This window comes from Amblyomma americanum, chromosome 4, assembly GCF_052857255.1.
Source record: "Amblyomma americanum isolate KBUSLIRL-KWMA chromosome 4, ASM5285725v1, whole genome shotgun sequence".
NCBI classification, from domain to species: Eukaryota; Metazoa; Arthropoda; class Arachnida; order Ixodida; family Ixodidae; genus Amblyomma; species Amblyomma americanum.
In genome coordinates this window covers 203,187,578-203,209,730 of record NC_135500.1, presented here as the reverse complement: position 1 = coordinate 203,209,730, position 22,153 = coordinate 203,187,578, and the positions used below count along the sequence as shown (strand labels likewise).

Genomic DNA, 22,153 nt, shown 5'->3' with positions numbered 1-22,153 from the left:
TTTCTGTTGGCATGCAGCTTGTCGCAAAGGCGATAAAAAGTTTCCGCGCCTCCATCCGTTTGTGCTTCAGCATTATCACCGCTTCGTAGAGGATTGACCGAAACGCATCTCGGCTCCAGCTTGCAGAGGCGTTTGCCTCCCAGCTGGTTTATGGTAGCGCACGTGCAGATGGCAGGTTGTCCTCTAAAAGACGAATCAGTGCGTCGCAGCTTCGCCGGTCGCTCGTTCTGAAATACTTTCAGCGTAACAAGTTCAGTACTGCTGATGATACACGCTGCTAATATGTGCTGCGGATAACGAGCGCGTGTTGTCAGTACCATGGCAGATAAAAAGAAACAATACAATACATATGTAGATAACGCAATTGTGGTGGTGGTCATGATGTCTGTGGTTGGTTTGTTTTCGTTCTCTTAACATCGTGAAGTGTTCATAAAATTATTTTTGATAAATGTATAAGCATTATTAACGACATGCATTACGTCGTCATTCAATAATAATATAAAAAAACAGTCTTCCACCTGCGGTAGCTGTGCGTCAGCAGCCAAGGCAAAAACGTTGAAGGCAACTGCAAGTCAAGCCAAGCACAAATGTATGCTGCGAGTCATGGATGGTGGTGTCGAAAGCTGACTGGCAATCGCGCAACTACAGTAGGCGTCTTTTTTGCAATTATTGAATAGTGGCTGTGCGTCTGTGAAGGTTCAGCCATGTGAGTTATGTCCAAGAAGATTCAGCGAAAGATAGAAAATGAATGAGAGTGTCTAAGGGGGTACTTACCGAATGAATGGTGCTCAGTGGGGTTGAACGCCGTGAAAGTGAAACTTTCAAGTATCTTTGCCTGCTGAGTTGGGGGATGATTGTCCAGTTTGTATTCGCATCAGCAGCTGCTCATCTTTCTTAAACCCCCTCGTGCACTTGCTGATTGTATCAACAGGCACGAAAGGATGATTCCGGCCAAGATGCATGACGTTCTTCAAGCAGTCGTGAAATCCGACACTCCAGATGAAGTAAAACGAAGCATTATCGAAAACAAGCTGATTCCAGCTGCCTCGAATCCAATTGACTCAAACGACTGTCAGTCGCTCCTTGAAACGTCTTGGGACCTCGCCATCAAGGGCGACACTGGTTTTCTTCAAAACGGCGGAATTCAGGTGAGTCGGCGTTTAAACATAACTCAACCCAAGCTTTGTTTTAGCTTGGGTGTAAAACCGAGCTCTCTAAGCTGCGTCGCCGTCATTTCTACAGTTTTGTGTGGATCAGGATTTCATGCGAAATCTTCGTCTGCTTTTCTGCAAGCTGCCTTGTACTGTTAGCATGATATATACATGTAGTCCCCCGTAGAATAGTGTGATTATCGCACTTACGTATTTTGTGAGCCCTGCTGACGTGCGTGTGAAAAACAATTATTCAATGCCTTGGATACTGAATTTGACTTCCAAAAGTTCTACCGCAGCCCAGGATTGAACTTGATGTGCTGCTTACAGCCAGTTGAACCGCAGCCGCATTTTTTATGCTCTGTTGCATCTGTCGGCCAGCCCTGTAAGCTTAATCACAGCACAGTTATGCAGGTTTGCAGTCACCCGTCGTTTTTTCTGTGTGCGTGTTTGGTATGAACCACTGCATGCTGCTGTATCTTGGTACTAAGCTGGACAAGAGTCTCATTTCAAAATATTCTAACTGGTTTGTGAAACAGTTGACACCAGCTATACCCAGTTGGAGATTTTCACCTGGTTCAGAAATGCAAAAAAGTCGGTGCAGTGCTCAGGCTCTGAAAACACTGATTATGTGAAAAATGCCACCTCATCATTGCCAGACCTGTTAATTTGAGAAAACTGCTGAATATTTTAAAATTATATGTGTCGAACAGTTGAACAGTCATAAAGACTTAAAGGCTGCCACTCCAGCGTTTACATTTCTTATAATTGACTCTGTATGTCAAAGGCACCGTTCGCATTGGTTTGGGTTTTCACCTCACGCATCACTCAGCTGTTTGTAGACAAGAATATCTGATGATATATTTTATGATAAGGGAGTAATTACTCATTGCTCATAGCATTACTTGTAGTTTTACAAGCAATAAAATGTTGCATAAAGTGTTGTTACTTTGTTGACAATTTATGCTGAAGCATCTCGTTTATTTTCAGGTGTTTACGGCATGGTGCAAGCATCATAAAGCTGTACTGGCAAAGTTTATCACCCAGAATCACTTGACAACAGCACTTACATCTGAAGAAGTTATTCACAAAGACAAGTATGCAGCACAATATGCTCATTGCTGTGTATTGAACATTCCTTCTTCACTCACTGTCAATGCTGTATAGGCTGTTTCACCATCAGTGCTGAGGCTAGGTTGCTTTGTTACCATTTTATGTGCTTTTTTGGCTTTGGCACCAAAGCACATGGGGATGTGGAAACCTTGAAGGTTATCTCCTTTGTGTGATGTGCTCTTTATTGTTTGGTGCTGTAAAACTGCATTTAATGACCGCCCAAAACAGTTTGTCAGTTGGCTGCCATACATTAAGATGTTTTTATTAGCACACCACTACCTCATTATTGAAGTTTTTTTTTTTACTGTTTACTAGTGTGCATCTAGTCACACTGAAATTCACTTTTTAGCTCACTCTCGTTCATTGATTCATTCATTCAGAAATTATTGCTTGATACAATAAAGGAAGACTGACTAAAATGTGTAGCATTCATATTCAGCAATTTTTATAATGTATCATTGTGTGAGCACAAGCAATCAAGGTATTTATCACCACCAATGTATCTTATTTGGTAAACTAGTTTTGGTTTGACCTCTATGATTACACAAAATTTATTACCATTTGTGAGTCATTAGAGTAAGTATCTGGATGAGTGGAATGTTATTAGTTAATTCAAGTTGTGCCTGATGACTGTATCTGGGAGGCAGCAGGAAAGGGTAACCAGAGTAAACGAGGTATTTAATTGTCAAAAATGTTTATATTTTGCAGAAAGTTATTCGCTTCGTAAAAGAGCGGTATGAAGCTGCTCTTTAAATCCACCCATAAGGCATTCAAAGCCTAGCTGTATGAGTAATTGATGAGAGCCAAGCTAAAGGATGTGTGGTCAGAAATTCATCAAGTTCTCACAAGCAAAATTAGTTTGCATCTTACGGGGTACTTGAAAGGCAGCTCACGATGAAATGGAGCTTAATGCTTGTTACTAGCTGGCGAGCATTGGCTTTCTTGGAGATAATCATTTCGGCTGGCTGTCTGTTTGCAATCTTCATCCTGTTATAAGCTCAGCTTTGTGCTTATGGCTATGCTATTATAGTAATGTGGGCTGAGGCTGAGCTCACCGTTGTCAACTATTCTTTTCCTGAGGAATTGCTGCTCGGTGCCACTGTTAGCTGACATAAATGACGGTCATAAATACTGTCAGAAGAATTCATACATAACAAGACTTATGCTGTTATCCTCTTAGTAATTCTGTATTCTTTAAAATAGCACATGATAATTTGAGTTACATAGATGTGTGAGGCCACATATGGCATATACATTCTTAATTGACTTGTCAGAATACCTTGTTTATATGGCATTTTATGACAGCTTTTGCTGACCCTCTGCATTAAAGAGTACTTTGTTAGAATTTCAAGCAATTTGTGCTACCTTTCTGCATGCACATAATCCTGATATGCTATTAGAATTGCAAGAAAATTGTGCTACCTTTCTGCATGCACATAATCCTGATTGTTTTTTTTTTCTTTCACGGGAGTTAAGTACTATTAGTGCAACCATAATGGTAATATGGTTGGCTGGTTTGCGTTATTTCTTAAATAGTAGTTTGTCGGGTTGAGCTTAGCACTTTTACATTTCCTGCATCTTTATTTCGGCAGTTTTGAATAATATAACTGCATTATTCCACCCACATGGCTGCAATATCTGTTGATGAAATTAGAACATAAGTATTGTGGTCAACATATCATGATTACACTCCGTCTGCAGTAATGTCAGCTTTTTTGCTGCATCATATATCGGCTGGTGGTTGTCTGCGTGGCTGCAGGATGCTTCAGCTGGTGTCAGTGGTGTTGTCGCATATGGAAGATGACCCCACATTCCCCAAGATGTGCTGCGTGGTGCAGATGCATTGCATTGGCTACCTGGACAAGTGCACTGGCTCCCTCTCTGTGACGTGTGCCATGGTGTCCCTCCTGGAGCGCTTCCCACAGTGTATGCCCAAGGTTGGTTCTGTTGGCCCAGAATGGCTGGCCTTTCATTAATTTTTTTTGCTCGCCAGGATCGCGTCATTCTTGTGAAGTGTAATTAAGGCTGTTTTCCTTCTTGGAATTATATTAACTTCACTGCTTGAAAACAGGACACGGAATGGATATTTTCATTGTTGTACTGTTCCTGCCGAGGAACTTTAGTTTCCTGAAGACAGGTGCCGGCTATGACATTGATAATAGGGGACGGGGCATCTAATCGCGGCTACGAGGTTTTGTGGAACACAGGTGCATTGCACAGTGCATATTTCTCAGTGCCTCCTAAGCCACACACAGTGAATGTTGATCCTCTGTGCTTGTTGCAGTGGCTTATCGTTAGCACCTCTTAATATTACTGCTTATACCTGGTGACATCATGCCACTATTCATTCAGATAGGTCTGGCACTTTCACAGACCTAGACTAGGGATCCTCAATTTTCATAGCTTCGGTGAACCCCCAACAGCTTTCAAAGGGGGTTTCAGTTACCCTGTGTCTCTTAACGTCCGTGCCTTCCTGGCAGTCCAGCATGCATGTCAAAAGGATCATGCAGATGCACAGCCCCCTATAAAAATGCCCAGATTCAATTAATAATGCCTGAACTGTGAAATGGACTCCTTTAAGTGATTGCAATATGGTCAGTCCCAAAATGTTGGTGAAAGTTGGGGTGGTGGGGAGGCTGATTTGCATGGATTTAGGAACCCAAGAAGGCCTCCAATGGATGCAAGGGCTCTACAGATCCCAGTTTGTAAACCGCCAACCTAAACCTTGTGAAAGGTTTTGCTAGCGATTAATTGCTATTCTTTGGTATTGTTGGCATTCATGGCAATTGAAAGAAAACATTATATTTGAAATGAAATAGAAATGCAGTCGAAATTGTGGTTTGTGGTTTCCTTTGAAATTTGTCCAAGCTCAGTACTGGTGTAGCTTTGCTGTCTTGTGTGATTTGCAGAAGGACCAGCTAGGAAAGCTATGCTCCATCCTTACATACTGCGTGGTGTCCGCGCCCTGCCCAACACATGCACAGGATCTCAAGTCATACATCAAGGACATCAACAGCGTGGCCATTTTTATCAAGGTATAATAAGTTACAGTAGTGTTAATGCTGCTACACCTCACATAGAGGGCCGTTGCCATTTTGGCAGAGTATATTGGGGTATATGCCGAGTCAGCATAAACCTTATTACTGAAGACCTCTTGGGAACATCTAAGGCGGGTCTTGCATGAAACATGCTCACACTACGGGCTCCACTGCAACGCGGACCTTACCCATTTACTCTGGCAATGTACTGCATTTTAAACCAGAAGAATGGGCCTCCAGCACACAGATTACCGTATTGCGTTTCCCATGAATACCGACACACAGCTCCTATTTGCTGCATATAGGAGTCAAAGCGGCCTGGTCAGAATGGTGATCAGGCCCTGACAATTCGGGGCCGGTGTTCAGCATGGTCACTTTATCTCGCTACGAATGGCCAGCACCGTACCATAAAATCGTTGGGTTGCACAATAATACAGCATACACCTTTCGAACAATACAATACTAAACACTGGCAACACCAACACAGCTGGCTACTTGCCTTCATTGATAATGAATAAATAAACAGGCTAGTGAGTGGGTGGGCAGATGGACGACAGGCATGTGCAGTATCAAAGATACATGTGTCATCAATACTATTTTTTGATATGTTTTATGTATCGATATTAGGTATCGCTTGCCAAAAATGAAAGTATCGGTATCGAAAATACGTTTTCAGTGCATCAAGTATTTTAACGGAAATTGGAGGGGACGTTTAAGCTCCGCTTTAAGGGTATGACATGATAGCTTTAGTCGGTTAGTGCCCATGTATGCGGAAGCGGTCTTTCTCGACTTTACATTTATAGATCCCTCGTAGTCCTCGTACCACTCCTGGCGCAGTGGTGCACCAGTTAAAGGGCCCCAGAAAGGGGTGTTTGAGCTTGGCTTTAAAATGCTTGCACTATGTAGAGTACAGACCACCGAGCGTCCATGCCGCTTATGAGACCTCAAAAGCGAGCGGGAAATTTACAATACATTTTTAAAAACTGCATCTTTCGCACCTCGTGGCGGCGCGCGGTGCCGGGGTTTCGCGCGAAAACTTGGCATACGATGTCGCGTCGTGCAGGCGACGTCAGCAGCCGACGGTTGTCATTGGTTCACAGCGCCAAATTCTTTCAGACGTCACGGGCTACCATGGCCGCGGCCGGCGGAGGTAGGGGAGGGACCAAGTACGTTGGGCCGGCGGAGGAGCGCCGCCATTTTGGCGTGCGAGAGGAGAGGAAAAGGCGCGAAAACACGGAAGTTCAAATTTTGTCTCCATATAACTCAGCTTCCACAGAAGCATTGAAGTAATTCTTGCTAGACGATAATTATAAAGTGGAATCTTTTAGCATCTAAACAGCAGAGATTATCAAGAGGTGTTCTGCCTAATAAAAACTTTTTGGACCTTTTATTCTTGTTTTCCTTCTAGCGTTTAATGAAGAATACTCAGCTTCAAACATCTGTTAATTGTAGTGCTGGGGAAATAACTGTTCGGCTTTCCAAATGGAGCTTGTACCCTTTAGCACAAGGCAAAGGCAGAGGCAACCGGTAAATACTGCAGTAATGGACAAAGATGATCGGAAACAGTTTCAAGTTTATTCGTACATAATCAACTGCTCATAGGCCGGTTCATGTGACGAGCATTAGCTTTAAAAAAAGAATTTGAGCTAGGCTGCTTACGGAAGCGATCATTTCAACCTCATTGTGGCTTCATTCCAGTGCTAAAGTTTTGACGAAACCAGCTGAGCTGACTGTGGAGCTTAAAGAAATCGAAGAAATCCATGTGGCCGGATTCGTTTAAACCCTTTCAAATGCAGCACGCTATATCAAATACACTAAACATTCCAGAAACCACAGAGAAATTTAACTTGGCAAATCATATTACCAGCGTTATTAGTATTATTGGTATTTCAGTGGTGTATCGCAGTATTGACGTGCAGTATCGAGTGTCTGTATTGGAAATCGACTGTCATTTTGATTTCGATGGAGGCGAAATTCTAGAGGCCCATGTGCTGTGCGATATCAGTGCACGATAAAGAACCCCAGGTGGTCGAAATTTCTGGAGCCCTTCACTACGGTGTCCCTCATAGCCTTAGTCACTTTGGGACATTAAACTGCAATGAAACCAAACCAAAAATTGTGGTTTTGTACCTTATATTGCAAATGCAATTTTTTAGGGTATCGATATCAAAGACACTTTTTTCACATATTGTGCCCAGCCCTGTGGGCCAGCGGATGAAAAAATTCTGCCAAAACTCATTTCTCCACGTAACGAACCCTCTACCCCAAATTGATGTCAGCCTTTCTGAAAATAGAAGTGGGTTCATTATGCAAATAAGCATGGTAACCAAACCTACATGCATGGGGGAATACTTGGCGTGGGAGAACACTTGTGACGACTGTGGTTCTGCTGTGTGCAGTCCATCTGGACCCTGTCTGAACCAGCACTGCGCAAGACTCTTGAGGTGGTTTCGGCAATCCTAACCAGCAGTGAGGACAAGTTCGCCCCTCCATTGGCCTCGATTGTGGAGGTGAGAAATTTCGTTAGCAGTCTGCATACAAATCTTGTTACCACTGAAGAGCTGAAAAATATGTACATTTTTCTGGGCATCTGCCTCTATTGTAGCCTCTTGTTTTCATAACGTCTGGTTGCCTTCTCACACTCGTACCATTTATAAAATCCCCCTTCCTTGTGTCTCTGCCTTGTATGCTGCAGTTTTTATTGTTTGCCTTTTCTGTGGTACTGTTATAAGCAAGGTGTTTGATTGTGCAGTTGCTGCCTGTGTCCCTGGTGTCAACGGCCACTAACTCCATGAACCGCAGCCTGAGTGGCTCAGCAGACGTGGAGCCTTTGGTGCTGGCATCACGCAGGCTGCTGCAGTGCTTGGCCTGGCCTGGCATGGGCTCTATGCACCTCTGGGTGATGGCTGCTCTTCACGGATTTGTCACCACAGGCCGCTTCGCTGCCATACGTGACCTCTTCGAGTCCTCCGTCGACATGGTGAGCCTCTATAGCTGGTTCTAATACCCGTTGTCATTTGCACTCGGCGTTAAACACTCGAGTCTTGTCTGGAGTGCGAAAATGGTGTACTGCAAAGCAAGAATAGTGAGGTGCTCAGTGGCATGCTTGGGGGCAGGCTGTGGGTACTCAGTGTCAGAGCCAAGGCGCCTGCACAAGTACAGCCAGGCAAACTTCCAAGCCGTGTATATGCAGATATGAATACGGTGCCAGAGACCCAGCGGTTGCTGTCGGAGTTCACTTGCTCTGCTCTATGGCACACCACTGTGTACAGCTATAGAGCTTCCAGTCCAGCTTTTGGATGAGGACAATTTGCAATTGAGTTTTAAATGCTCCTTTCTTTCTTAGCTGTTTGTGGTGTTCCTTCGTGCTTCTAAAATTAGTACCTCCACTTAAGTGTGATGACCTATCTTCGGCAGCAGAGTAAGGTTTTGTGACTTATTTTCTGAGCAAGGATAGGCTAAAAAATTTTGTCCCCGTATGTTGAACAACCAAGATGCAGGCCACCGCATTTCAAATTCTGCTGCATTTATTGGAAACACTCCTGGTGCTTGTTCTCTGAACTCTTAGGTGTTGCCTGTCATTTTTTTTAAGCAACTTATTTGAAGTCTCTCCTCGTGGTCTTCAGCTTTCTCTTTTTCCTAGCTTATGCCGCACTTTTATAAGCGCCATTCTTTTTCACTCCGCTTATCTATACCTGTATAGCATTGCCAGTATTGCTCGTGTGCTCGTTTCTTCATAGCTTGGGTGTGCAACATGTTTTTCTGGACATGAAAAATTTTTTTTTTTCCTATGCTTTCAAGTACTGCCATCACATCAATTGCGGTAATTTTCATGTAACTGTGTTGTGTTGGCTCTCACAGGTGTTCTCCAGAGCTCTGCAACCGCTGACCCGCAAGTGTGCATTTCCGGTCCTGACCTTCATGCTGTTATCGTACCAGCAGTCACCCACTCTCTTTCACAAGGTATGTCCTGGTGCCTGCACTAGCCTAACACGCTGAATATCCAAATCACTGCCGGAACCATTACCACCTACTGATGTTGGTACACTTTAAGGGGTTGTGGAAGGGCATGTGCGGCTCTTTTCTCTTTTGGGGTTTCACCTCTGTTTTGGCATTTCAAACTCTCAAAAACTCTCAGTTTAGTGAAAAGAGCATTCATACTTAACCATACTGCTTCGATTTTATTTCTTATGTGGTGCTGCAGTCCTGGTGCTGTAATTTGCTACATTTACAAACGTTGAGTGTCTCAGGAAATAGCTTCCTTACTAAGCATTGAAATAATATCTTAAAGGGACACTGAGGAGAACTCTATGAATTTTTTTTTTTGTTAGCAAAATCTGATAGTTTGGTATTTCATGGCTTCGTTGCCGCTTATCCGTGCGCGAAAGATGCATTTATTTCAAAGAAATTCGGATTCAAAAATGAAAAAGTTTTTCCCGCTGCTTTGATTCAAACTCGGGGAACTCTTATGACGCCACGGCAACTCTTATGACGTCTCAGGACGGAGTGACGTGACACGTGACGTAAACGCAGACTCCGTGATTTCTGACGGCTAGCGGTGCGGTGCGCAACCTTCCTTTGCCAGCCTCAGAGATTCGCGACGTTCATGAAGTAAGGAAAATTACTCCAAGGTGGCGCCTCTTGTCCTAGGAAGTCATCACGCTTGTACTTGCGAGATTGGCCTGTGGCGGCGATACCTGTATTTTGGTTCTTGCTATTTTCTACATTATAAGTGCTTTGTTTTCAGTAAGAGTGGCGTTTTTGTGATCAGGAGCTGCTATTCTATCGATACAAGCCAACTTCAATTTCTCCTCAGTGTCCCTTTAAGGTTGAATAGCATTCTTAGATAATTCTGACAGTTGTGAATGGTGGCAAAACTCAAACAGCTAGACCACTGGCCACAGCGATAAACAACTAATTTCATGCATTTTGGAATTGTGTTGCCGGAAAACTACACTGTGGCAGAGGTAACTGGAGGTATCACTTTCCCTTTATTTTAATGAATGCAGTTTAAGTGGTGATTTGTCGTCTGTTTAAATTTATGTTTTGCTGTCGCTGGATTGTTCATATTTGTACTAGCTTCAGTAGGAGTAGCAATGCCTCTTTCCTGCCTTTTGGTTCCTGTCTCATCAGTTGTGTTCAGGTTATACATCTGATGTGGATCACTGATGCACGCTCTCTATGCTGCAGTTTCTGCCTAGGATATTCGAGCACTGTTTCAGGCTCTGCAATGGTTGCGAAAATTAAATGAGGTTTTTTCTTGTGCTGATGAGCTTGTGATTTGTTCAGCCAGGCACATAAATCGGTAAACGGTCTCACCAGAGAAGCATCACATAAACACAAGCCTTTCCTGAGCATGGTCTAACAAGTCATGGTCATCAATATGATACCTGTGTATCTCACCACTGTTTCAGTCTCCATACAGTGTGTGGGCGTGGGCATAGATAGATTAGCAAACAAGCATTTTAATACAGTGTGAGGCAGGTCTTGCCTTACAGAAGCACATACACATACACATTCTTGCACATACAGGAGCAGCCAGGAAATTGTCTGCTGTTAGCCAGTAGGTAGGAATGCACAGTAGAGAATTTGGCACATATTTGATGCAAAGTCAAGCACTAATCAGGAGGTGACACCGCTTTCCCCTTTAAAACTAGAGCACTTCAGTACTGAAAATAAAGCAGTCATTGTTTTCTTTTTCAGACCCAGTACATTGCTTGGGCAGCACATGCTGCATGCAGCTTTATATTCCCTGTGTGCAATTAAAACGCTTTTCTTATGATTATTGTGTATTATGTATGGCTGTATTTAGTTTACATTTTTTTGGCTCTCAGTATTATTTTAATGGTCTGATCAATGAAAGGTAGGGTGTTGCATCAGTGCAATCTGTCCTCCCTGCATACATTTTTACATACAGGTTTTTGTGCACACAGGTTTTTGTGGACTGCTCGTAAAGGAGTAAAATAACGAAAGCCCCTGTTTTTAGGTTTATGTAGCTTTGCTTTTGTTCATCGTGCTGACTGTGATTTCCTTTGTGTTTTTCTACCCCATCCCACCTCGGTTTCCACCTGCGTTGCTGTTGGTGGAACCTGGCAGGTCTTGCCCCATTTACCAGCGTTTGTGAAAGAATTGCGCAAGGAGAAGAACGAAGAGGTCCTTCAAGAGCTGGCCAGCCTGGCTTACACCATGATGTTCCTGCACTCAGGGTTCCCTGACCTCTATGACCCTGTGTTGGACACACTCAAGGTATGTCTTGGTAGCTAGTTTTAGTTGAGTTACCATATAATCTCATGTAAGGGCTGCACCCCTCTATGGCCTGCACCCCCTGTTTTGAACTAGATAATTGAGAAGAAAACACAGTTATGTTTTTTAATTTGTGTACGGGCACATGTTCAATGCAATTTCAAAGCACTAATCAGGAGATGACACCGCTTTCCCCTTTAAAACCAGAGCACTTCAGTGCTGACTACTGGGGCATAGTAAACCTTGGTTGCCGTGAAACCTATCATCATCGGATGTTGTGAAAAGATCCCAGGGTGCATTCGTGAACTAGCTGCTGATATGCCAAGCCTTTACCACTACCACTAGGCAGCAGAACATAAAACAAGAGATGAACGTGGCGCTCTGTTTGTCTCTCCTTCTTCTATGTCCTGCTGTCTAGCGCTGTTGAAAAAATGCTTATTATGGATTACCAACTCGCCCAATCTGCCGTCCTGTTGCTGACATGCCAGTGGCTGCAGCTTACAGATGAGCAGATCTCTTGGAAAGAATGGCCACACTCGATAGTGGGTTTTCAACAAGGTGCAGTCTTTGTCTCTGCTAGAGCGGATATTATGGTTTTTAATGGCATTTACAGATAGTGCAGCATCTTGTGACTTGGTTAAGTGGCAGGGCATGATGGGAAGAGTTTCTGGTATTGTTATTTCTTATGCTTTTTGCTGTGTGAACTGGCACCATGCTTGATCAGTGAATGAAGGCCAGATTTTGAGTGAATATGGGGCAGAAGTACCAGTAAGGTTTTTCAGCTTTATAGTAAGACTTGTGATCATGAATATTTTCCCTCAGTTGAAGGAAGCCACAAAAGAGTTAGAGTGTCAAAATAATTCAGGAAGCCTGGCAACAAAGAATGAAAAAAAAAAAGCATTTCAAAGCAAGCATTCGTGAGAGACCTTCTTGGCAATCTTGGCAATCGGCCAAGAAGGCCGATGTTAAGGTTGTGTTTTCTGCCCCAGAAAAACTAATAAAACTGTGTAAAGCGACAAATCCAATGAAAAAGCCTCGTCCTGGATGCAAAATCAACCACCAGAATCCTTTTGTTGCATGTGATCAGGGTGTTGTTTATGAAATTAAGTTACCGTGTGGAAGCAGATACATCGGCCAGACCGGTCGGTGTCTTAACGAAAGATTACTGGAGCATAACAACAATGTAAGATCCATTGCTTCATCAGGTTTTCTGGCTAAGCACTGTCACCGTTGCGATCATAAACCTGCCTGCATACCCGACCTTCACGGCTGCAAAATCCTGGCACGAAACAAGTGCACAATAACAAGGGAAATTATCGAGGCTAGGGCGATAGCAAAAGCGGAGGACTCATGTGTCAGCACCCCGTCTATCCTTCTTTCAACAAAAGAGATGGAATTCTTGGATATGCGACATTAAGCGATGAGTTTGGATGCTGGCTTCTTATCCGCCTTTTATGTGCTGTTTATATGTTTTTTGAATGCTGTATGCTGTGCTGTATATATTTCGCCATGCTTCTCAATAAAACCTCAGTTGCTAGTTCAGCGCTTGTCCCCTTCTTTCTGTCTGTGTTTGCTTGTGCGCTGTTTTTTCACTATTGATGTCCTATCTAGGCTGCTATTTTGACACGGCCAGTCTTGTAAGGATGGCAAGGGTTAGCTTCAATTCGGTCCGCCACTTTGTCAATGGAGGGTATGTCGGGGCTTTGTCGATGTAGTCCACTGCTTCATCAATTCATGATATATCACGGCTATGTCACTGCGGTCCATCACCTTGTCAATGCAGTCCAACACTTTATCATTGCAGGATGTGTCGGCAGTGGCACCAGCCACAGAAGAGATGCAGCAGCTGCTGGGCCAGTACCGGATGGGGTCCGCTGGAGACCGCTACATTGGGGGAATCGTGGGCGAGGCACCCTTGCTGGTGCGTCGGGAGGCTGAGCTGGTTGGGCTTGTCAACCTGGGGAACACGTGCTACGCCAACAGTGTCCTCCAGGCTCTCTACATGACCTCACGGTGAGGGAGGCTCTTAGTACACCTACAGGCGCATTGTGCATAGAACTGGTCACAATAATTTTGGTCAAATAGTACTGCCGCAGTAGTGCACACCCAATAAATTCTATCTGAAAGATACTTTTGGGCATTGGTGCTAGTCTTGGTTTGCCACAAGTGGCACTGAGGGCGATGCTGCGACATCGTGGTGTGATTCAGTTCAGCCCCCAGTTTCTGTCGGTAAGGCTGGCGGTCAGTGTGTGCCCGAAGCCACTGCCGTTGGAAGCAGAGGTTTGGTGTCTTGTGGGAAGGAATAAGATATTTGTCCTTTTGAGGGAAAAAAAAGCAACGGGTAGAGCTATGCTGTGTTCCACACACCCTCTTTCAGTAGAACACCTTTACCAAAGCCCTCACAGGGCATATTCTCAAGCCTATCAGCTTTCCCGTCCACCTGAGTGCCATTTTCGTCTTGTGCAGAAGTTTTAGAACGCCCAGAGTGAAGCTTTTGTAGCGCCCATTGCGTTGTACTGTGGTCGCAGGCCACAATTTGCCCCATGTGCAGTGGCTACATTGAATAAAAGTTAGCACCAGGCCTCGCAGCACATGCAGCATAATAATAATAATTGGTTTTTGGGGAAAGAAAATGGCACAGTATCTGTCTCATATATCATTGGGCACCTGAACTGTGCTGTAAGGGAAGGAATGAAGGAGGGAGTGAAAGAAGAAAGGAAGAAAGAGGTGCCGTAGTGGAGGGCTCTGGAATAATTTCGACCACCTGGGGATCTTTAACGTGCACTAACATCGCACAGCACACGGGCGCCTTAGCGTTTTGCCGCCACAAAAACGCAGCCGCAGCGGTCGGGTTCGAACCCGGGAACTCCGGACCAGTAGGCGAGCGTCCTAACCAGTGAGCCACCGCGGCGGGCCAGCACATGCAGCACAATAAAATTTCACGTCCGGGTCACCAAATCTGTGAGAGCTATGGCAAGGGAGTCTAGATCCATGATGCTTCCACCTGCATCCGGGACCTGCGCAGTACTTTTCAAAACCTTACTCCTGACCTCCCTGCTAACCGTAGCCCCCGGTCCATGTTTGTTAACCATGATCTTAACTCCTGCAGCTGTCTCTTCGTCTGGCGTTACCATGTTTGTCCGCCCCTCACAGAGGCCTTGTGATAGACTGTTTGACGCACTCCATCGTACGTCCAAGACATTCGAGCTAGACACTAATGGTTGTGATGATGTCGTGTCTGCTGACTGTCTCAAACCGGCCTATGTTGCCGCTCTTGTGCCCGTGGTCCCACCACCCACTCTGACCAGCCTCATCCAATCATGTCCACTGAACTGCCCCTGTGGCTTCTGCTGTATGGGAGGGCGCCCTATAGCAACCCCCGCATCGCACTCTGGCTGCGGGCCACAACTCGTGAAGAAGCTGGCACCAGTCCTCGCCGCGCATGCAGCGCAATAAAAGATCAGTTCGCAGTCTAACACTGTCGAAGCTGTTCTTCCTTGCCATAGCTCCAACGCACTCATAAACCAAACTTCCCTGAGAGCAAGATTGACAAGTCACTGCATCCAAGTTAAAAAAACTAGTCTGCCATGTTAGCCTTGCAATGATAGCTCTATTTTGCAACGGTCATGTGTAGTCGTGCAGTCCAGTAAATGCAACGGTGCCTGTGTTTTTCAGCCTGAGGAACCAGCTGCTGCAGACCGACACCATACCACAAGGCACAATCCTGAAGAGCCTGCAGGAGCTGTTTGCCTTCCTGGCACTGTCACAGGTGGGTCACATTGCGAATCACATGGCAAATGTACTGCATGTTGACTGCATATGTGACCTCTACTTCGAACACTTGCAGTTGGCATTGCAATTGGTTCCATTCTTCCAGTGCACTGAAACTGCGCTCGTCACGTGCCGTTCGCAGTTTGTGTGATGAAGCCTTCTCGTACTCAATAGTAGTACCACCTGTGAAAGGTGTGACGAGGTAGCAGTGGAGCTCCACCGCATTGCACCGTGAAGTTTGCGGGGGAGGCTCTTACGATTTTGGAGCAGTTCTGCTTCGATGCTCCCGACACTATGCTTGCAATAAGGCATTGATGGAAACGTGAAAAGCAGTTATTGCCATGTGGTTCTCATCTCAAAATCGAGCAACTGTTGCCCAATCTTCCACCAAATAAATTTACCATGATGCAAGCAATTGTTGACCAGTTTTTGTGATCATTTGATAATTTGAACTTTCGGATAATTTGAACATTTTTTTTTTGTCCCGTCAAGTTAGAATTGATGAGCTTTTACTGTACCACTTGCGTTGGGTGCCTCATTGAACATTGCCCACAACAGGCTATGGCCTTATATGTAGTTCAGCCTTCCATTCTGTATGGCCTGATTCCTTGATGCAGCGGCCAGCAGTGTGCCCCGAAACCTTTCTCCGTACATCTAAGCCACCCTGGTTCGAGCTGGGCGAGCAGCAAGACTGCTCCGAGTTCCTCCGCTACCTGGTGGACTCGTCCCATGAAGAGCAGAAAAGCCGGGGCTTCCAGCTAAGTGGGTTTCGGCACGATGGGTCAGGCTTGCCCAATCAAACCTTGATCCAGGACATCTTTGGTGGAGTGATCTGCACGACGTATCACTGCTTAACCTGCAACGTAAGTTCCTTGATATGCTTTGCTTCTCAAGCACCTCTGCCACACGTGTTAATGCGTTGTACTCGCAAAATTGCATGGAGTGGGAAAAAGGAGACGGTGAAAAAGAAAACTACTAGACCAGTGCCATTTTCAAGTAGGGTGAAGTGAGCTTGCTTCATGCTCTCAATCTTCAGCTCAATTCATGCAAAGTGCAACAAATGCTGTATTTGCAATTATCCTCTCTCTGAAAGGCTATTTTATTCATTGTTTTCAACCTGGATGTAACAAACCCCCGTATAGCGAATTCCTCGATATTAGGAACTTTCTCAATTCCCCGATGCCGTCCCCATTGAAGCGCGTGTATTTGCAACTTCTATGTAATGAAGGTGTTGCGGCAGTTGACTTTGTTATAACGAACTCGCTACACCGACTATCTGTTAGCCTGTGCTGGCTTATGAAGTTTGGCTGAAAAATTTTGTGACGACAAAGCACGAACTGACTTGAGAGGAACGTCTACAATCGCAACGAACGACCGCAGTTGACACAACGTGCTGTACATGCTTCAGCACAGTCGGCACATCTCCGCTGCTTTTGCTTTTGGAACGTCATGTCACATGGCACTACAACAGTTCATGCTCAAAAGCAGCGAAAAATAATAGGACGTAGCAAAAAGACACGGCATAAGCAGCGCGCGTCCATCGCCGCTGCACTACTGCTCTCGTGATTCAGGCGCCGATGGCTGAATCGCAAGGCAAAGACTCTGTTTGCTGTGGAGACAGCAGTGGGCGACCAAGAGGGGAAATATGCAGAGAAAACCAGGCGCCTTCGCGGCTGGTTGCGCAGCACATGCTTTCCTCTAGATCGGCCGCTGCGCCCCCACCTTCCCCACTCTCTCCAACCCACTCATAGCGGCGTTACACGAGCTGCGGCGGACGTGATGGTGGCTGTCAGTGCAATCGGGGAAATGTTTCTCCGCATTTAATGACTTCGAGTGATGCCCCCCCCCCCAAGAAAGTGTGCTCTTGCAGGGTGTCTTCTCTGCAGTTTTTCACGAACGTGTGTGGAAGCCATCTTGTGGGGGTGCGCTTTCTTGCGTAGAAGCATTTTATTTTTTTTTCCTTGACAGTGCTGCACGGGAGCCCCGTAAGTGCCATTGGATGAGGTCACCGTGGTTCGCAGTCACTGTGAAAGTTTGTCTTAACTGAAGGACACGCGAAACAGTTCGTCTTGAGCATATTTTTTGTGAATTGCGTCCAATGGGAAACCAATAAAATGGCCTAACATTGTTCATCTTATTTGAGAATTCATCTTAAGATGCGATGCCGCTTTGAAATCCCCCCAAATTTTCCAAAATCGACTTCTTGAAAATTATTGTATCTGCTAATGTGCCTCGTTTTTTGTGCTGCCCCAAAGTTTCATTGCTGAAATTGACAGGGAAGTGCTCTAAAACAATTGCTTGGTGAACCGCGGCAGTTTTGTATTGTGGGGAAATGCTCAAACAATGGATGTTTTTCTCCGTTAAGGTTTTCTGCACAGATATTCACTTTACGGAGAACAATCGGTGTTTTTCTCCGTTAAGGTTTTCTGCACAGATATTCACTTTGCGGAGAACAATGGGTGTTTTTCTTCGTTATGGTTCTCTGCACAGATACTCACTTTGCGGAGCAAATTTCTTCATGATTCTTTTCGTTTGTTTTGTTGCACTCCTAGCACCACAGTGGAGGTCAGGACATTGTTTTTCAAATTTAGGAATTATAAATATCTTGTGTGAAATTTTCTTCTCACTCTAGATATATCAACGTACACTGCATCACAAAAATTCAAAACCAAAATTTGTGCTTTGCAAAAAAAAAAACTTCTAAGAATATCTTTCTTGACCTGTAGCAAGCCATTAAGAACGCATTGATTGTTGATCCAGCCTTCTGCCACATTTTCTTTACTCTGCAGCCTTTCCAGATGGTTCAGAGGAAGAACATATATTAGAAAGCAATTTTCTGGAGATATAACAGTGAAATATTTTTAGAGTAGTCATTAAACTATTTACATGTGCTCAAAAAATTTCATGTAAATGCACCAAAAAGTAAAAAAAAAAATTTTGCCGAAAGCCATGTCCTTCTTTAACGGAGTTCGTCTTCATGGGAGTGTACTGCAGTTTGTTGGTTGAATGTGGCCTGTAAGATTAACATTCGCTGAGTTTGAAACCGCGGACATTGTGACTAGGCTACACTGGTGCTAAACTGTACCAAATGGCAAACTTGCACCGAATGGCACCATTTACTGTGAAACGTCGTTATAATGAACTGGTAAAAAATTGTAAAATAGTTCGATATAGCCAAAATTTATAATATAAAATGTCCAAAAAAACTCGTGGTGAAGGAGCTAAATTTATTCAACGAAAGAACGGCAACTGGGAGAGACCTTTTCCATAGTTTTAGCACTGTCTCAAAGGCGCTCGCGGCGATTGTGAAGGCCACAAAAAACTGAGCGGCAAACGCATTAAGTTGGCTTCGCCGCACAGCACCGGAGCACGTGGCGGCAGCAGATCAGATGCCAGCTAGGGCGGCTTCCTCGCATTACAGCGGTGTCGCGTAAAAAAACGGATGCCAGGACGAAAGCTGCCGTTTTCACCACCTCCACTCCGTGATAGTCGACGAGAGCAGAGAATGGCTGCTGGAAAGCCACAGCAACCGGCCGTGTTGCTGGTTCTGGGGCACTGTCATCGGGTGCGAGATGTGCGAACAGGTTCCGCCTGCCTGGCTACCAGCTTTTCTCTCTGCTGTATCTTCTGTGGCGCTGCTGGCAAAGCGAGGTACAGCGTGAACTGTGGCGCGAACGCTTTCCGCTCCATCACCAGTCACCCGTGTAGTGAAGCAGAACCTGCCGCCTGCTATCCGATCGGGCACAGATTGGCGCTCGGCAGTTTGTTATATCCGTTTTATGGCAAACCGCGTTTGATATATGCAGTAAAAAATGCATGTGCTTGCTGAAAATATTTAGCAACAGTTCAATATAGCCAATAATTCGTAATATCCGTGTTTGTTGTGACAAGGTTTCACTGTATTGGCCTTTTTTACTCCTGATGGAAACTTGACACATGCTACTATCTGTGACTCAGTACCTGCCTGCATAGCCTGACCTGCAGGCTTCCCTTCATTCTCATTGCTTTATTTTATTTTGTGTCTGTGTGGTTTTTTTTGGGCACCTTCATACTCTATTAAAAGTCTTCTTTCTTCACCAGTAAATCAGCTCACGTGGGGTTAGTGTCACACCTGATGCATCCGCATCTTACATCATACTAGTGTCACAGCTGATGAACCTGAAGCATGCTTGCCCTTGCAGGTGCTACTGCTGCCACTTGTGAGCAGAGAAAGTGCACGAGAAAGACCAAACACTCGAGACGTCAGTGCGGTCAATTTTGGGCATTAAAATTATGTGAATGGCTGCCATCTGCATTGTACTACTTGAAGCTTTTTGTTCAGGATATGTACGAACTAAGAGCCAAAAAGATAAGGCAAGCCATTTGTGGTGTTTGTCATTCCCTTCGAAAAGTGCATTGCGCACCGCAGCACATTCACAGGCCTTTCAGTCTTGGTGTGGGAATTGTACACAGGACCTGCTTCTTTTTTTGTTAGCCTGTAATGACAGTGGCATGTAACAGGAGTGCTGCATTCACTGTGAAAAATTCCGTGTGATGGCACCAATCTGCGATTCACATGGAGAAATGTGCTGTGCGGTGCTGGTAGTTTGTGCTTCATGTCGCTGAATATGTACAGTACTCACGGATTGAAATAGGACATTCGGAGCGCTAGCCTTGCAGTGCCACGCAGGCATGTGGTAAACCACAGGCCGGCTGATTGGCTACTGGAAGGAACAATTCTGCTTTGTAGATGTTCTCCCTCTCACGCCATACCACAATGCACCACCTTGGTTCCATGAGCGTCTACGGGCGGCGCTCCATGAAGCGACGGCCACGCGCTCCGAATGTCCTATTTCAATCCGTGAGTACTGTACACAAAGGTGAGTACTGCAGTGCCTGTGCCTGCTAAAGTTTGCCCACAGTTGTGCAAAATTGTGACCATGTACGCATTTTATTTCTGCTCCCCGTCCCCCCCCCCCTTTCTCATGTGAAACCAGGGTGAGAGCAAGAATGAAGAGGCCATCACAGACCTCCATGTGGCCTTCCCTGTGGGCTCAGTGCCCAGGGGAGCAGGTGGCACAGATGGCAAAGCATACCAGACAAGGTCTACCACCAAGTCGGGCGTAGCGGAGGGTCAGAGGGATGTTGTTGAAAATGGTCCCAAGGCACTCTCCTTGGAGGACATGCTGGAGAACTACTTTGCACCTGAGAGCATGGAAGGCGAGAACAGGTGCATGCTCACTCAGTTTGTCATGGAGCGAGAATATGTAAGAGTGAAAACTTGTCATTTGGCACAACTGCGAGCAGACACCAAGAAAGTGCCGCCGCGGTGGCTCAGTGGTTATGGCGCTCGGCCGCTGATCCAAAAAGACGCGGGTTCGCTCCCGACCACGGCAGTTGAATTTCGATGAAGGCAAAACTCTAGACGCCCATGTACTGTGCGATATCAGTGCACGTTAAATAGCCCCAGGGGGTCGAAATTCCCGGAGCCCTTCACTACGGCGTCCCTCATAGCCTGAGTCACTTTGGGACATTAACCCCCATGAATCAAACCAAAACACCCAAAAAACGTTGCATAGACAGGGGCATGGAGGGAAGTGCGTGCACTGATAGCACCTGCTAAAATGGTTACAAGTGTGGTTGAATAAAACGTACACTCGCCAAAAGATGGTTTTAAAATATGACGATAACTACTCCCATTCACTGCACTGTCAAGTGCGCATATAAGATGCGGCCCATTCCGCTCATCTTCATTGTGGACAAACGACCCGTAGGGGTCCCGAAACGTCATATTTTAAAGTAATTTTTTTGGCGAGTGTACGTTTTATTCAACCACTATGCTTCCTCCTTGCCAAACAGGAATCTGTCGAACCCTTGACTGGGTACAAGTGTCCTGCATTATGCTGTGTAGGGGAGTGGTAGTGAAATGGACCATTTCAGAGTGCTTGCACACGGGACACTGAGGACAACGGCATCCAATTCTTTTTCTTGGTAAAAGTCAATCCTTTGACTCTTGCTTGATAAGTTGATGTTTGTCCAGGAGGAAAAGACGCATTTACTGTATAATCTCCTGCAACGGCCGCACCCGTGTATGGACCACAGCCCCTGTTTTGAACCAGATTATTGAAAAAAAAAAAATGCTGTTATACGACTTATTTTATTCGTGTATGGGCTGCACCTTCCAGATTCGCACCGGAATTGTAAAAAAAGAAGTGTGGCCCTCACGTAAGAAAATTGCTGAGAAATTGCGTTTAAAAATTTTCCCGCCACTTAATTTTGTCAAACTCATGAAGTCGACACCGAAAATGACTCCGTGATCAGCATTTTGAAGTGAATGGCAGTGTAGCATCACCTCAGGGATCTGCGACGAAAAAAATTTGTCGACACACCACAGTTTACTAGTGAAATCAGCCGGTTATGGCGACACCCTTATTTCATTTTTGTGCTCTTTGTGGCTTATAGAAGCTTCCTTTTCAATGAAAGTGTTGTTTTTGTCATTAGAATGTGGTAATCTATTGATGCAGGTCAACTTCAAGTTGTCCTCAGTGTCCCTTTAATGCCTTGTGAGACAATTAGTGCCATAAAGTAATGTGGTATGGTTGACCTTGAGGCTACCATGTGTCATTGGCGTGCAACTGAGCTGGAGTTGCTTGAAGTGCCTGCATCATTCTTTTGTCATAGCCATAAGAATGCTAGCACTCTCCAAGTGCTACCAACATGTCGGCCACTGTGGCTCGGTGTGGCGGTGGTGGCATTCACTCGCAAGGTTAGGCTATACTTAAATGAACATATAAATACCTTCACAAGTAGGAGGAGAGACAATACTACTGTAGCTTGGTTGGGGGAACATTGAACATG

The 22,153-nt window shown here is 45.1% G+C and overlaps 1 protein-coding gene across 2 annotated transcripts in view; it reads left to right on the top strand.

Moving 5' to 3' along the window:
* The first annotated feature begins 519 nt into the window (after positions 1 to 519).
* The window catches only part of DUBAI (Deubiquitinating apoptotic inhibitor), a 28,370-nt gene continuing 6,736 nt past the window's right edge, over positions 520 to 22,153 (top strand). The window contains exons 1-13 of one of the 2 annotated variants that reach the window (XM_077663019.1): positions 520 to 647; positions 932 to 1,148; positions 2,142 to 2,248; positions 4,024 to 4,201; positions 5,174 to 5,299; positions 7,702 to 7,812; positions 8,055 to 8,282; positions 9,164 to 9,265; positions 11,399 to 11,548; positions 13,350 to 13,558; positions 15,221 to 15,314; positions 15,934 to 16,179; positions 20,293 to 20,525. In XM_077663019.1, the coding sequence (XP_077519145.1) occupies positions 942 to 1,148; positions 2,142 to 2,248; positions 4,024 to 4,201; positions 5,174 to 5,299; positions 7,702 to 7,812; positions 8,055 to 8,282; positions 9,164 to 9,265; positions 11,399 to 11,548; positions 13,350 to 13,558; positions 15,221 to 15,314; positions 15,934 to 16,179; positions 20,293 to 20,525 (1,991 nt within the window). In that variant the 5' untranslated portion in view covers positions 520 to 647; positions 932 to 941. Of the gene's footprint in view, positions 707 to 931; positions 1,149 to 2,141; positions 2,249 to 4,023; positions 4,202 to 5,173; positions 5,300 to 7,701; positions 7,813 to 8,054; positions 8,283 to 9,163; positions 9,266 to 11,398; positions 11,549 to 13,349; positions 13,559 to 15,220; positions 15,315 to 15,933; positions 16,180 to 20,292; positions 20,526 to 22,153 lie in introns of both variants that reach the window. The other variant, XM_077663018.1, reaches the window with a different exon arrangement.